General features: G+C 44.7%; 2 protein-coding genes across 3 annotated transcripts; both read left to right on the forward strand.

The window, feature by feature from the left end:
- Nucleotides 1-4,151: 4,151 nt before the first annotated feature.
- Nucleotides 4,152-5,168, forward strand: rasd3 (RASD family member 3). The gene has a single exon (XM_040146503.1). The coding sequence runs from the start codon at nucleotides 4,271-4,273 to the stop codon at nucleotides 4,904-4,906; it is 636 nt and encodes a 211-aa protein (XP_040002437.1). The 5' UTR covers nucleotides 4,152-4,270; the 3' UTR covers nucleotides 4,907-5,168.
- Nucleotides 5,169-9,592: 4,424 nt separating this feature from the next.
- On the forward strand, nucleotides 9,593-14,894 carry plk1 (polo-like kinase 1 (Drosophila)). Of its 2 annotated transcripts, XM_040147344.1 has the most exons (12): nucleotides 9,593-9,721; nucleotides 9,945-10,332; nucleotides 10,817-10,985; nucleotides 11,341-11,485; nucleotides 11,580-11,673; nucleotides 11,790-12,015; nucleotides 12,214-12,256; nucleotides 12,495-12,592; nucleotides 12,716-12,793; nucleotides 13,280-13,434; nucleotides 13,625-13,807; nucleotides 13,928-14,893. In XM_040147344.1, exons 2-12 carry the CDS (start codon nucleotides 9,970-9,972, stop codon nucleotides 14,120-14,122), a joined length of 1,749 nt encoding a protein of 582 aa, XP_040003278.1. In that variant the 5' UTR covers nucleotides 9,593-9,721; nucleotides 9,945-9,969; the 3' UTR covers nucleotides 14,123-14,893. The 2 variants fall into 2 exon arrangements, with proteins under 2 accessions (XP_040003278.1, XP_040003279.1); XM_040147345.1 differs by lacking the exon at nucleotides 9,593-9,721 and having other exon boundaries at nucleotides 9,951-10,332; nucleotides 12,217-12,256; nucleotides 13,928-14,894.
- The last annotated feature ends 546 nt before the right edge of the window (nucleotides 14,895-15,440 follow it).

A 15,440-nucleotide genomic window follows, 5' to 3' on the forward strand; every position in this document is an offset into this window, starting at 1 on the left:
AAACACACAAAGGAGCCACACAGTTGCATTGAGTATCAGTTTTCTTCACTTTAAACTTGAATAGGTAATGGCTGGGGCCATATCCCGGCTTCAGTTTAGTGACTTGTCAGCTTTAGTCAAATGCGGCGGCCTGCTTGTTCCGATAAGAAAAAAAAATCCATCGTTATGATTTTTTTTTTTTGCAAATGCTGTCGTGTGTGGGAGAAGGAAGAAAGCGGCTGAATCATCTCCACTTGGGATTTCACTGAGCCAAAACCGTACAAGAGAAAGGAAGGCGAGGGGAGAGGGAGGTAACCTACTCTACTTCTTCTGTCCTTCTGCAGAGCAAACTCAGCTCTCCCCCTCTTCAGAAAATCACTCAGTCAGTCTAATGTGCGCTAAACTTTACACAGACAGGAACAGACCAACAAACCCCCCTCATCCTCCACCACAGGATCTCTGCGCGTTGCCATGGTAACAGGTAATGGCAGGCATGGGGCTCGAGGAGGATGAACGTTTGGAGATGTTACAGACAGACATGGATCAATAATCACATAACTAAAAATACATTTTCCATGATACTTAAGACACCGAGCGAGTGAAAGAAGGGTTAGTAAATAAAAACCTCAAGATAACACAGACATGTGATTGCCCCTAAACGAATTGGAGCCTGTACTGTGCTCACACTAATACAATAATGCTCCCATTCCCACGTCTTTTCAGTCGGTCTGTGTTTGTGCGCTGTGTGTGGAAAATCATCTGTAAGAGAAAACACATGGCAGGCTCTTGCCAAATCTGCCTGCCAGAAAAAACTAATATGGCACTTGAATAGAGGGAACGAGAGAAGAACAAGCAGGGGAAAGACAAAGCTGGAAAAGAATGAAGTGGATGATGAAAAGAAAAGAGATGAAGATGAAAAGATGTGCAGCAAAAAGGGGGTTTTTTTTGCTGACCCGGAGAAGTAGGGCAGATTTTCTTCTGCATTTATGCATGAGAGAGGAGAGGCCTGAGTCAGTCAGGGTAATGAGTCTGTGAGAGAGCTTCCACAGGGAGAGAAGAGATTAGTCCAACTCTCCTTGCAGTGAAATATATTGTCAGTGTTCAGTGAAAACCAGGTATGACTCTACAATTTGGGTGGTTCTGTATTTTTCAGATAAACCAAAGGACTAAACGATCCGGCGAATTGGAGAAGAAGGAGAAACGTCTCCTTCTTCTTAGGCTAAATTAACCATGTAACAAGATCAAGAGTCTGCAGCCACGGTAGCAGCCCTGTGAGGCTGTGCTTAGACACAGCGGCCCTCCGAGTTAAATGCTAACACCGGCATGCTCACATGTTCACAATAAAATAGCGCTAACATGCGGACACTGACACGATATTTACATTTATATTTATTCATCTTCCACAGGACATAAGGGCCACAAGGCTGCACGTGCACGAAGCCTCATGAGGCAGTAACTCACACACATCGCATATGAAGGACACTTCAGTGTTTTTTAATGGGCCTTTTCCACAGCAGACGTTTCGACTTGTCATAGTAGGGAAAGCACAGGCGTTTACTAATGACGTTCCTTTCAAGGGTCCTGGAAAGCCATAACATTAAGCCATAATCGACTTCATTATTATTCACCTTTGCTTTCCTGCACTGACATGTCAAAATGTCCTCCGTGTCGTTTTATTCATCTGAGTGACAGGATTGGATCTTGTTTTGTGAACTGTAGCACTGCTTCTCCTATATATACATGTTTCTAACGGCAGTAATTTTCCAGTGGCGACTTGAACTACTTAAGTGTCTCAACCCTATTGCTATGCATTGTTTTTTTGTTTTGTTTTTTAGTTTTAATGTTTCTACTGCTGCCATCTAGTGTAGATAATGTGAAGATGATTTTGATTTGGTTTCACTATCTACACTACAAGGATAAAAGTGTGTGGACACCTCTGTTGTCGGTGGTGTAGGCTAGCTCCGGTTAAGTTCATACAAAAGCATATAATTATGTTTCAGACAGCAGCGTGCTTCCGACTTTTACAGAACTAGCAACCCTGTCTGGGGAAGGCCCTCTTCTATTACAATATGACAAAACATGGTCGATAAAGAAATGTGTTTCCCCAGTTTGGTGAGGAATAACCTGACTGTTCCGCACAGGGCCCTTTACCCTCAACTCCATCCGACATCTCCTCCATGAACTGGAACGGCAGCTGCGAGTCGGGCCTCGTCACCCGACATCTGTGGCCGACCCCACTAATGCTCTGAACGGGCGCAGAGCCCCGCGGCCAGGTGCCAAAATCTTGTTGAAAGCCTTCCCAGTGGTTAGTGGAGGCACTTATAGCGGCATCAGTGCCTATAGTTTTTTGAATGGCGAGATATTCAACAATTGCGTCTGTGTGTGATGTTCAGGTGTCTACATGCATTTGGCCCTGTAGTGCACATGTACTAGTTTATTACCACTCCTGATGTTGCCAAATGTTGCCAAATTATAGGCCAACAGCTGCATCCAATGAAAGTGCTGTTGCAAGCGGTGGCTCGGGTGAGTGTGTCGACAGGTTTCGTTCTTTCCTTCTTTTTTTTTTTTTTAATTTAATTTGCTCCTGCCTTATATTAAACAGGAAACACTGACCTTCTTCAAGGGTAGAGATAAGAGGTAGCAAAAAACGAATGCACGCACCGAAATGCACGCACGCGTTGACAAATTATCACAGTATCTGTTTACCCACCGATAGCCATATCCAGCCAGACAGTGTGATTCGGCGAGGGACAGAGAGGGGGAGTTTTGGCTCTGTGTCTTGTGACAATAATGACACGCTTCAGGAGAAAAATTAGGAAGTTGTCTAATATCCAGTAGACTCATACAAATCTGACTGGTACTGGTAAATCCCACTCCTTCTACCATTGTGTGGTGCTATCAATCTGTTTGTCTTTACCACACCAGTAAGTGCTACCCAAGAAATCCGTGTAGGTGTGATCCGCTCTGCCGGTAACCATCAGGCTGTTGAAAATATCCAAAAGGTTATATCTACTCATGATTAAAAAAAAATTTCAATACCAAAACCGCACGATACTCAAACATAACTCCAGTGTTTTTCATAACAGGAAGCGTGCAGGACACGTTTATATTGGCTATCAAATATGTGCGTTTATGTCAAGCGGTGGATCTTTGTGGGATTAAAGAGAAACCTTCCATGACTCATGACTGCACGTGTCTGTATCTCGGTTGCGTGTGCATGAATGACCAGTGCTTTATGGCCGGAGGCCTTCCGGCTTCGAGTTGCCCGGAGCACAATAACAAAACCACGTGAGGATAATGGACCGAGAGCAAAACCGGTGGACGAAACCAAGCAAAAAAAAAAAAAATGCAAGACAAAGGATCAGCTGACTTGTGATGGGGATTTTGACTGGTGACACATGTTGAGGCCTGATAGCTCACCATGGCTGAAAATGACTTGTACACACAGTGGGTCACTAATAATTTCGGTGGCGCTGGACCGTAACTAAGTACGTTTACTCAAGTACTGCACTTAAGTACAATTGTAAGGCAAATAGTGTCAGTCTTAATCCATTGCATTTCGCGATTTGACATTTCGTCTTCATGTTGCACAGATGTAATGCTCTCTCCCTGGACAGGAAATCCAAAATGGAATAATATAGAGTTCTGTGTTTCACTGACAGAGGCCATTCTTCTATCCAGTGAGAACTGTTGCTTTGTTTTAAGCTATAATTTTTGCTGGCAATACTTCTGTACTTTCAATTAGTACAAAACCTGAATAGCCCCGTGTCTCACCACTGAATAGCTTAGATTGTTTGTTCGGCAAATAACATGGCCTCAAGAATGAATGTCTAATGATTATAAACGATATTATGTGGAAATGTGTCAATGTTTGCTTATTCATTGATACAATTCCCAAGTTTACAGGAAAGCAAGGAGTGGCTGAGGTTCCCCGCGTGCTGTAGAGTGGCCGGTGTGACTCCCCCTTAATAAGACTAAAGGACATACCAGTAAAAAGACGTTAAATGAATTTAGGTTTCCATGCTGCCAAAGGTCAGCGCGCTGCTGGTCTTTCTTCCAACCTGACCTGCTGTACAGTACATTATCAATCGCGCGTAACCTCGTGCAAGAGAGAGGCACAGAGAGGAGGATCTCATTGGTGGAGAGCAGCGGCGGCCAGCCTATAAATTGCTCGCAGAGGAGCCCAGGACCTGTGGCATCAGCGGAGGGCGCAGGATACAGTTCGCCGCGGGTAGTCGCGTATTTTCGGAAGGGACAGCTGTTCGCTCCGGGACACACACATCGGATCAGCATGTCGCCGTCGGGGCGTCCCAGCAAGGTGCGGCTGGTGTTCCTCGGAGCTGCCGGGGTCGGGAAGAGCGCGCTCATCCGCCGTTTCCTCCACGACCGCTTCGAGCACAAGTACACGCGCACAGTGGAGGAGCTGCACGTGCTGGAGTACGACGCGGAGGGGTCCGGGAAGACGCGTCTGGAGATCCTGGACACTAGCGGCAGCTACTCCTTCCCGGCCATGCGGGAGCTCTGCATCCGGCACAGTGACGCTTTCGCCCTGGTGTACGCGGTGGACGACCCGGGGTCCTTCGAGGAGGTCCGGCGGCTTCGCGACGAGATTCTGGAGCTGCGGGACGGTAAGAGCGCGCCCATCACCGTGGTCGGCGGCAAAGCGGACCTCACCGAGGCCGAAGGTCGCGTGCTGCAGGCGGGCGATGCCATGGTAACGGTGGAGGGCGAGTGGGACGCCAACTTCGTGGAGGCGTCCGCGCGCACAGGTGGAAACACGGTGGGAGTTTTCCGCGCAATGCTGCAGCAGGTGGACCTGCCGCACCGGCTGAGCCCTGCGGTGCGCAGGCGCAGAGACACGGTGCCCAGACCTGCGTTCAAGAGGAGACCGCCGCTGAAGAAGAACAACAGCTGTACCCTGTCATAGGAACATCTGCTCCGTTCGACGATGGACTCTGCAGCTGGACTGCTCGCGTCCAGGTGTTCGTCACAGAACTCAAACAGTTTTGTGCACACGTGGAAATGCCCCCTATGAACTATAGGTACGAAACTTCACTGTCCTGAGTCCGGACGGTAATGGCAGTCGTGATGGTTTAGTGGGACCCCTTACATGCCACGGACTTTATATGTGATTTGTCTACATTTTATATGTTATATCAATAAACAGATTTTATCTGCTGTTTCATACATTTTCAGTTCACTACACCTCAGTCTGAATAACCACACTTCAACAGAGTTTACTTTGTCCAATGGAAGAGTGCGAGCGTTTTATTTGACTATAAGTAGCCAAAAATACCACGGTACAAAAGTACTGCATTATAAGTAAAAGTTATGCATTCGCAATTTTCATAAAGAAAAATGATAAAAGTGTTACAATACACTCCGAGGATCAAGTGCTCCTTATGCAAAATGAACCCCATCAGGGTGCTGTATACAGTTAGCTCCATGAGTCTGCGGACAGTGACACAGTTTTCCTAATCTTGCCTCTGTACACAACCACCGTGGACTTGAAACGAAGCCATCAAGATGTGACTGAAGTTTCAGCCTTAATTCAAGTGGCTCAACAAAAATATCACATTAACTGTTTAGGAATTACGGCCATTTTTATACATAGTCCCTAATTTTCAGTGCCCCAAAAGTAATTGGACAAACCAACATAATTATTAATATAAGGATTATTTTTAATGATCAGTCAGTCAATGGTTGCCTGAAGTCTGGAACCCATGGACATCACCAAATGCAGAGTTTCCTCCTTTGAGATGCTTTGCCAGGCTTTTACTGCAGCCGCCTTCAGTTGCTGCTTGTTTGTGGGTCTTTCTGTCCTCAGTTGTGTCTTCAGGAAGTGAAAAGCAGGCTCAAGTGGGTTGAGGTCGTGCGACTGACTTGGCCATTGAAGAATACTCCATGTCTTTGCCTGGAGAAGCTGTGTTGCTTTCACAGTATGTTTTGGGTCATTATCCATCTGTACTGTGAAGCACCGTCCTATCAGCTTTGCAGCATCTGGGTGAATCTGAGCAGATAGTGTAGCCCTACACACTTCAGAGTTCATCCTGCTACTTCTATCAGCAGTCACATCATCAATAAACACCAGTGACCCAGTTCCACTGGCAGCCATGCATTCCCATGCCATAACACTGCCTCCTCCATGTTTGACAGGTGATGTGGTACGCTTTGGATCATGAACTCTTCCTTTCCTTCTCCAAACTTTTCTGTTCCTATCATTCTGGTACAAGTTAATCTTGGTTTCATCCGTACAAAGAATCTTGTTCCAGAACTGAGCAGGCTTTTTTAGATGTTATCTGGCAAAGTCTAATCCGGCCTTTCTGTTCTTGAGTGTTACCAGTGGTTTGCACTTCCTGGTAAACCCTCTGCATTTACGTTCATGAAGGCGCCTCGTGATTGTAGACTTTGACGATGATACACCTGCCTCCTCGAGAGCTTTCTTGACCTGGCTAGATGTTGTGGATGGTTTTTCTTCACCAAGGAAAGAATTCTTCGGTCATCGACTTTAATTGTCTTCCCTGCTCTTCCAGGCGTTTTGGTGTTGCTGAGCTCACCAGTGTATTCCTTCTTTTAAATAATGTACCAAATTGTTGACTTAGCCACTCCTAAAGTTTCTGCCATCTATCTGATAGGTTTGTTTTGTTTTTTTCAGCCTAACAATGGCCTCCTTCTTTTGCATCAACACCTCTTTGGACCGTATATTGAGAGTTCCCATGAAAAGCTAACAAATGAAAATTCAACACTTTGCATCAGCTCCAGACCTTTTATTCTCCCTAATTTTTCATGAAATAATGAGGGAACAGGCCAAACCTGGACATTGAACCGATTATCGGTCAAATGTCCAATAGCTTTTGAGACTCTGAAATGAGGGACTATGTAAAAATGGCTGTAATTCCTAAATGTGATATCTTTGTGAAACCCCTTGAATTAAAGCTGAAAGTCTACACTTCCATCACACATTGATGGCTTCGCTCCAAATCCACATTACATCATATACATCACATTTTATACACTGATGATATGTAAAAAACTTGATCTTCAAAGTAACCGGTAACTGTAGCTGTCAAATGTAAGAGGATAATTACAATAACTTGATCTGTAATGAAGTGGAGTAGAAATAGGAAGCAACGTAAAATAGAAATACTCCAGTTGGGTACAAGTAGGCTGCCTCAACACTGACTTTCTTCCAAGTCAGCAACCTAATGCTTTTTGCCCCTTTTTTAATTAAATAAACCCCAACCTCGCTCCTGCTCAGTAGGCCTGAAGAAGCTCTTAACCAAAGTCCGCATTAGAAAAAAATAGTTGTCCTAATTTCAAAGTTGTATTTGGTGTGAAAGTTCTAGGGGCCTGAGTTAATCTCACGCTAACTTATCCCTGACGGCTCTATTAGGTGTAGGATTTTGGGGTTTCCTATAACATACAAAGATTTCGATACTAGAATCCCCATCTTTAAACTTGTTACCGTGGGTCAGTGAATAAATCCAGACCAGCCTACAAAGCTTTTTTCATCTCGAACGTCAGCTGCCATTGTTAGCTTCAGCGGCTGCGTGGAGGGAATATTTAGATCAGTCAGTGCTTCAATAAAAATAGCTCCTCTCTCTTCATAAAGACACATTGGGCTGTTTTAGATCGTGAACACACACAAACAGACACACACACACACACACACACACACACACACACACACACACATTGTCCAGTGGAACAAAGAGGATAAATAAACACGGTCTTTTCATTCATCTATCCTCTCCTCATCCACTTATTCTCATTTCATCCTCCTCTACTCATCCCCATGTCAGTTCTATTATCTGCTACTAAAAACAGAAAGGGTATAACACTCAAGTGGGCACAAAAACATCAAAAAGGAAGAGGAGTAGTGCTTCCGGGGGCAAGAAAAGATGAAACAGGATACACCATAATATGTCAGTTTATTTTTAAAAAATGAAATAGATTTTTTTTTTTTCTCTTGCGACATGGCATTGATTTTGCCGCAGGATTGCACATTAAGAATGTCACATTGTTGGAGTGCAACCTGTGTTATCCTCCACCAAATGCAGCGAGCTAAATGAAAAGAAGGAATTTGCTTTAGTACAAGTGCTGCAGAGAAGAGGTCAAGTGACATCATGTTCGTATTCAAAGTACAAAAGCAATGGGACTCTTGCATGGTTTTCTCTGTCATTTAAAGAAGGAAATGATATATTGCATATTATGTACAATAACACAGTAAGACAATATACACAGCCTGGCAACCCAAAATTTGTTCTTATTATTGGTTTATAACCAAGGCTGGATTATCGACTGTGCCCAGGGGCCCCCAAAGCCCCGGGTTGACTACATATAATTTCTGTGGATATAACTTGATTAATGAGGAATTAGGGAGGGAGAATTAATCTATCATAGGAGGACTGTAAGGCTGCAACCAAAACCTAGCGTCGGTATCATTACATCTAAAAAAATATTTTGCTTTAACAATCGATTGATTTTTCAGTGTATTACGTTTTAGAAGATAGTTAAAAAGGCCCATCATTAGTCCCTGAAGCCCAAGTTAACATACTCAAATTGACTAATTTTGTCTGACCGACAATAAAAAACCCCAAAATATTAAGTTTACTGTCATAGAAAAAATGAAAACTAAAAAAATATTCACACTTGAGAAGCTGGTACCAGTTTTTCATTTATTTTTAATCATTTATCAACCCCTCTAAAGTGCACCACCCCATCCGTGGGACACTTTGGCCTTGGCGGTGCTACTTTAGCTACTCTGTACCGGACGCAGTCTTCCATATCCATATAATCTTATCGTTTTCATAGATCTTTATGTCAGGGTTCATCAAAAGGTCCTACTGCGGGCCTTATATCCCCTTTTTCACGGCATTAAAAAAAAAAGGGCGAGGCAAAAAACACATTTCTACCATGTTTGTGCCTCTGTATCTTTGGTTCCGTATCTCTTCTTATTTTGACGTCTTGGTTGTGAGAATTTGCAGAGTTATCTTTCAAGCGAGACCAGCGTTGAAGAACAGCAACCTTTATATTTGGGGCACATCATTTGCAGGCGTGTGCACAAAAATGGGGTTGCCTGGTGAAGCTGTTGCCAATTCACTTTCTGTCAGTCAACTAATCAGCTGATCAGCTAATCATTTCCGCTCGTTTTCTGTCCACCACTGATAACCAGTGGTCTAGAAACTGATGGATCCGCACCACTCCTCATTAAGAGTAGCATACTTTCAACTTCTGACCTTTTGTAATTCAAATTTCTTCTTGACCGAAATGTCAAACGCGGGTGTTTCCGTCATTGTTACTCTGAGGATTTTACGCGGGGCTGCTGCGACATTTACTCAAGTAAAGAATCTAAAAACCTTTCCTCGTCAGACGTTAAATGACCAGTAAATACACAATATCAAATTTTGCTCAACGACTTTGATTAAATCCCACTAGGACTACATTTCCCGTCGCTGCTGTGGCTTTAAGAACCCACAGAACAACCAAGGGCTGGACGTTCGGCCAATCACACCGCAGAATCCCACTTTTTCGTTCCGTGATTGGCTGTTTTTGCACGGATCTTCCCACGATGCTTTGCTGCCCCGCTCGGAATTCAAATCGGGCGGACCAATCAGAGAGCGCCGTAACGACCGAAGCAGCATTTTAAACTTGTACCGGAGACTGTTGTCAAAAGACAGGACAGGGTAACGCTGCAGCCACCGAGGGAGCAGTCTGGCGACTAATTTCACGTCCACCTCAGGTTTTTTTTTTTCGGGGGGGGGAAATCTTGAGATTCACGTATACTACATTTTAATGTTGAATCAAATGTTTGAATAACGTTTGCTTTCAAAGCTGCTTAACGTTAGTTTTGATTTGAATTCAGATGTGTACGAGCGGAAGCTAGCTTCCAGGACTGAACTAACATCGGTTGAGCTACTATCGACTCTTCGACCGCTGAAGAGTTTTAATCGTTTCTTTTAAAGACGCCGAAGAGCACCTTGGTCCAAAATGAGTGCGGGTATTCCGAAGCCGGCGAATCCGTCGGCACACGTCGACCCGAAATCGGCTCCTCTCAAAGAAATCCCAGATGTTCTGGTGGACCCACGCACCATGAAAAGATACACGAGGGGACGATTCCTCGGGAAGGGTGGTTTCGCCAAATGCTATGAAATCACAGACGTGGAGACGAAGCAGGTTTTCGCCGGAAAAATCGTGCCCAAGTCCCTCATCCTGAAGCAGCACCAGAGGGAGAAGATGACCTCGGAAATCGCCATCCACAAGAGCCTCAACCACGCCAACATCGTGGGGTTCCACGGGTTTTTCGAAGACGACGACTTTGTCTTTGTTGTCCTGGAAATCTGCAGGAGAAGGGTAAGTGTGTGTGTGTGTGTGTGTCTGGAAAATGCGTGCTTTCTCTCCAGTGGACACACAGTCTCAGGGTCAACGGTTGTCACGGCTGTGTCTTCCGTTGTCCTCTCAGTCCCAGTGGAGGTAGCTTAAATTATAGGAAAAGCCAAAGGAATTTTGAACGACGTGGTACATTTAATGAAAATAATGTATTTGCCCTTAAATCGACCATTATAGCCAAAAATCGTTAATTGTTGCCGAGTTTTACCCCCTTTTTAGTGCTGACTTGGTCACCTCCCAAATATCTGCTTTGGATTCATTGTCCAGTCAGTTCTCTAACATTTAGATTTAGATTTAAACTATTTCAAAACACATCCCTTTTTTGTGATTGCCAAGTTTTACAGCAAAAAAGTGAGAGTTACAGACTTGGTCTTAAGTGCCTCATTGTAGTTTTCTTTGCCTCGATTATATACGGTCAGTAATCCAATCAATTTCTCTTCTATTTCAGTCCTTGTTGGAGCTGCATAAGCGCCGCAAGGCCGTGACTGAGCCAGAGGCTCGCTATTACATGTCGCAGCTGCTCAAGGGCGTCCAGTACCTGCACAACAACAGAGTCATCCACAGAGACCTGAAACTGGGCAACATCTTCCTCAATGATGACATGGAGGTCAAGATAGGTAATTTTCACTGTTAAGAGTGTAAATGATGTAACTAAACTCTAATTTTTTATTTTTTTTTGAACAGTGTCATTTATCAACCCCCCCCCTCCCAAAAAAAAAAAAAAAACCTGTCAGACAAGTAAGAAAGATAGGACACGCTCCAGCCCTCACGTTAGACATTTGTCATACTTCTTGTATGAGTGGTGGAGAAATTTCTCGTGAGGACAAAACACACAAATAAACCTGCAATGAGGGGGGGCGCAGGGCGCAGCAGCACTTTTAAGGAGATGAGTGTATCCTGGAACTTTACACACAAACTAATACTGTTTAGGCTGCTGATTTACAAAAGCCTGTCTGCCTTTTTCTTCTCTAGGGGACTTTGGCCTGGCCACTAAGATCGAGTTTGATGGCGAGCGGAAGAAGACCTTGTGTGGTACGCCCAACTACATCGCACCCGAAGTGCTTTGCAAGAAAGGCCACAGCTATGAAGTGGACGTCTGGTCGCTTGGGTGTATATTGTGAGTTTGAAGGCACAAGCAGACCTGGGAACAGCTCTATTCCACCTGTTTCAGCCCAGTCAGTTCATTCTCCTCTCTGTCCGTATTCTCTCAGGTACACTTTGCTGGTGGGTAAGCCCCCCTTCGAGACCTCCTGTCTGAAGGAGACCTACAACCGCATCAAGAAAAACAACTACACCATCCCCTGGGTAAGCTGGACTAATGAAGCACACAATTTCTTTTCACAATCCCTTCTAAATAATGTGTATATATTTTGCTTTTTACACGTTTTATTTATGACCTGAATTCACCACTCTCTCTGCAGCACATCAACCCGGCCGCGTCCTCTCTGATCAAGCGGATGCTGCATGCCGATCCGGCCCAGAGGCCTACCATCGCCGAGCTGCAAGTGGACGAGTTCTTCACAACTGGCTACATCCCCTTACGCCTGCCCACTACATGCCTCACTGTGCCCCCGCGGTTCTCCATTGCCCCCTCCACCGCCATGGAGCTCAGCCAGAGACGCCCCCTGACTGCTATTAACAACAAGGGTAATGGTCCCAGCAGTACATGACTGACTAGAAATGAGCAAAGTAGCCTTCAGGGTACAGATAATCAACAGATTAAAATATGCTCTGCAGGGTAAAGGCCGTTAGATCTCCCAATCAGTGGTTTAATGTATCAGTATCGCAGTTTAGGAGTATGGGTGTGTAATGACTTTTTTTTTTTTTTCTTCTTTCTCTTTCCAGCAGGGACAGAGAAGATGGACGCTAAGGACGAGCTTGTGCAAAGGTGAGAGATGTTTGTAAAATGTTTTTAGATGGAAGTATTCACTCTGATTTTGTTAAACTTGAGCCCAAAAAGTGTTCTCTCCCCTTTCCCTTTTTCGATTTGTTGGGCTAGTATTCACTCTGGAAACTTTTGCTTTTATTTTAGTGACCGGTTATATTGGATTAAATGGACGTTTTTTCTACCATGAATACGGGGAGAGTTTGCTGTGTCAATCATGAATGTTGTCATTTGCGTGTAGGGAGGCTGACCCATCAGAATGCCACCTGAAAGACATGCTGCAGCAGCTCAACAGTATCATTGCTGCCAAGCCCTCTGAGAAGGCAGTCATACGCCAAGGTGAGCGCCGACTCTTCAGTTTAGCTGAAAATTTCAATGTTGCACATTTTAGTGGTTTGTTTTAATCTTTTTGCCCGTGCCAGCAATGAATACCAAGCCTCTTTTCTATTGGTGTGTTTACAGAGGAGGCCGAGGATCCTGCATGTATCCCCATCTTCTGGATCAGCAAATGGGTAGATTACTCTGACAAATATGGATTAGGTAAGAATTGGGCTCCATCCATCTACCAGAGAGACTGATACTTTTCTCAACCCTTCTCTCATGCATGAAGTCAGATTGATAGTTTTTTTTTTTTTTAATTAATTAACTTATTTATTTGTCACTTTGGTTCTTACGGACGTCAGTGAACACTAATTTGAAAAATTGATATCATTGATGAGTTGGCCAAGCCAGTAAATCTATGCAAACAAGTACGTAAAAAGAAATGACAGCGTATTAATGCCAAAGTTTCAGTATTTGTAGGGCTAAGAAACAGTGGTGCCATTACATCGTTTGTCCACCAGAGACACTAACAAATGGGTTTTTTTTTTTTTTTCCAAATCTCGAATATCTTTTGCCACCGGCCACAAAAGGCGGGGCTATGGTTGCCGTCTGCAACAAGGCGAAGGCTGCGTTAACGTTAGCTCGCGCCTCGCCTCTGTCGTCACGTGGCCCCCAAATGCCCATAATGTCCCCGGTGTGTTTCAGGCTACCAGCTCTGTGACAACAGCGTGGGCGTGCTGTTCAACGACTACACGCGTCTGATCATGTACGCGGACGGAGACAGTCTGCAGTACATCGACAAGGCGGCGGCGGAGTCCTACCTCAGCGTGCGCTCCTATCCCTCCGCCCTCAACAAGAAGGTCGGGAGCCTCCGCTCATTTCCGCAAAGACCCTTTATCAAACATTCTCCCAGCCCCTATGTTTTAATCCCTCATGTGTGTGTGACATTACAAGGATGATGCTGCAGATCACTTGAAAACCTGCTTACTTTTTTACTCTGTCCACTATCACGGTCCTGATTCTCACGCACTCGCTCTTCTCTCTTTGTAGATAACGTTGCTGAAATACTTCCGCAACTACATGAGCGAGCACCTGCTGAAGGCCGGTGCGAACATGGCACGGCGGGAAGGAGATGAGCTGGCGAGGCTGCCTTATCTCTCCCTCTGGTTCCGGACGAAGAGCGCCATCGTCCTGCACCTCAGCAACGGCACCGTTCAGATCAACTTCTTCCAGGTGAGACACGCGCCACACCCCCTCGCGCCCATGGGCGGCGACACGAGTGCGTTTTGCTCCTCGCCTCGCAAATCCTGAACCTGCGTTTTTCCATTGCCCCCCCCCCCTTACTCTTGCCAGGACCACACCAAGCTGATCCTGTGTCCGCTGATGGCCGCAGTGACCTACATCGACGAGAAGCGGGACTTCCGCACCTACAAGCTGTCCCTGCTGGAGGAGTTCGGCTGCAGCAAGGAGCTGGCCAGCCGCGTCCGCTACGCCAAGCTCATGGTGGAGAAACTGCTGGACAGCAAACCCTCCACCGCCGCACATTAGACCGCCCCCCCCCTCCGAAGTATTCAATCACCGTCTCTGTATTTAGCCACCGGCCACTTCTTCCCTGTGTGCCCGCCTTTCAGGGGACAGGACAGACCATTCAATTCTCCAGTTTTTTTTTTTTTATTGAAGGGTCGCAGTTTAATGATTTTTAATGTCATCTTTGAGATGTACCATGTAAATTAAACTTCTATGTGTTGTACATGAAAGTTGAATTTCAGTCCCTCAGCCAGTGATTTTTTTTTTTTTTTTTAAATCCTCTTTCCTTATTAATAGAAAAATCACTCCAGCTCTTGTCTTAACTGTCTTGATGAAGTTTACTCTCGACAAAAACGTTCCTGCTGTCGTAATCTGGATCGCTGACAGCACAGCGCACAATTTGACCCCGTTGAAAAGATGAACGTTTTGGTGTTCCCTGTGTTCAAATTCGTCACCCAGAGGTTGACGCGTCCCTCCGCGACTCCCTCTGCTCATGGTTTGTTTGCATTTTGTTCATGTACCTGTCACGCTTTAAAACCCAGAGCAGAGCGGACAAACGCGTGGTGGGGACTGGGCTGTGTGGACGGAAGAAGCTTCTCTGGTCTGCTTTTGTCTGTTTATCTGTGTTTGTAGAGAATTGGACCATGTCAATAAGTCTTCATCATGTACATTCTGCCTGTAGTTTTACTCGTTATGCTTTTTTTTTTTTTTTTTTAAGTCCTATTTTAGATGTCTTGTCTTTTTTCAACAAGATGTACAAACTTGTACATACTGCTGAATATATGCATAAAATGGTTTAATTTTACCCAAGTTTAAATAAAGATTCACTTGAAAAAGGACAAATTACTATGGTTTGATGTGTCTGTCACATTTAATGCTCAGAAGGTATTTGAAAACAAGACCTACATTTGAGACAGAAGGTTCCCTGACCCTCGGAAACGGCGCTTGACCCCTTGTCCCTGCAGCGTTCCAAAAGGTGAAAATTTAAAGTGAGTGTAGCTGCTCCAAAAAAAACCTTTCAGTCTGCCAAAGCTCTGACTCCTGTAGGGTAAATCACAATGTTTTAGTGCCTCCTGGCTGGCAGGCAGAGCCATTACATCTTCATTTAGTGTTTCACAACACTTCTCAGTTCTCTGTTCAAACAGTTTTCACCAACATGTGGCTCAGTACAACAGTTAACTCTAAACACCCCAGAGTGCACCAAAGCGACCAAAACACTACATGCATGTCTCAGGATAATAATTCTGTCATGTGAATGAGCTAAAAAAACAAATATTAGGTTTAATCATTGTCAATTTTTATATATATATATATTTTTTTTTTTTTTTTTTTCCCACAT

The sequence above is a fragment of the Xiphias gladius genome, chromosome 15 (assembly GCF_016859285.1).
Source record: "Xiphias gladius isolate SHS-SW01 ecotype Sanya breed wild chromosome 15, ASM1685928v1, whole genome shotgun sequence".
Classification (NCBI taxonomy): domain Eukaryota; kingdom Metazoa; phylum Chordata; class Actinopteri; order Istiophoriformes; family Xiphiidae; genus Xiphias; species Xiphias gladius.

Excerpts from the sequence above, each read along its gene's own strand:
- rasd3 (XM_040146503.1), top strand. The coding sequence starts at position 4,271 with ATGTCGCCGTCGGGGCGTCCCAGCAAGGTGCGGCTGGTGTTCCTCGGA.
- plk1 (XM_040147344.1), top strand. The coding sequence starts at position 9,970 with ATGAGTGCGGGTATTCCGAAGCCGGCGAATCCGTCGGCACACGTCGAC. Across the intron at positions 11,674-11,789 it reads ACAACTACACCATCCCCTGG|CACATCAACCCGGCCGCGTC; the intron begins GTAAGCTGGACT and ends CTCTCTCTGCAG. Across the intron at positions 12,257-12,494 it reads AAGGACGAGCTTGTGCAAAG|GGAGGCTGACCCATCAGAAT; the intron begins GTGAGAGATGTT and ends ATTTGCGTGTAG.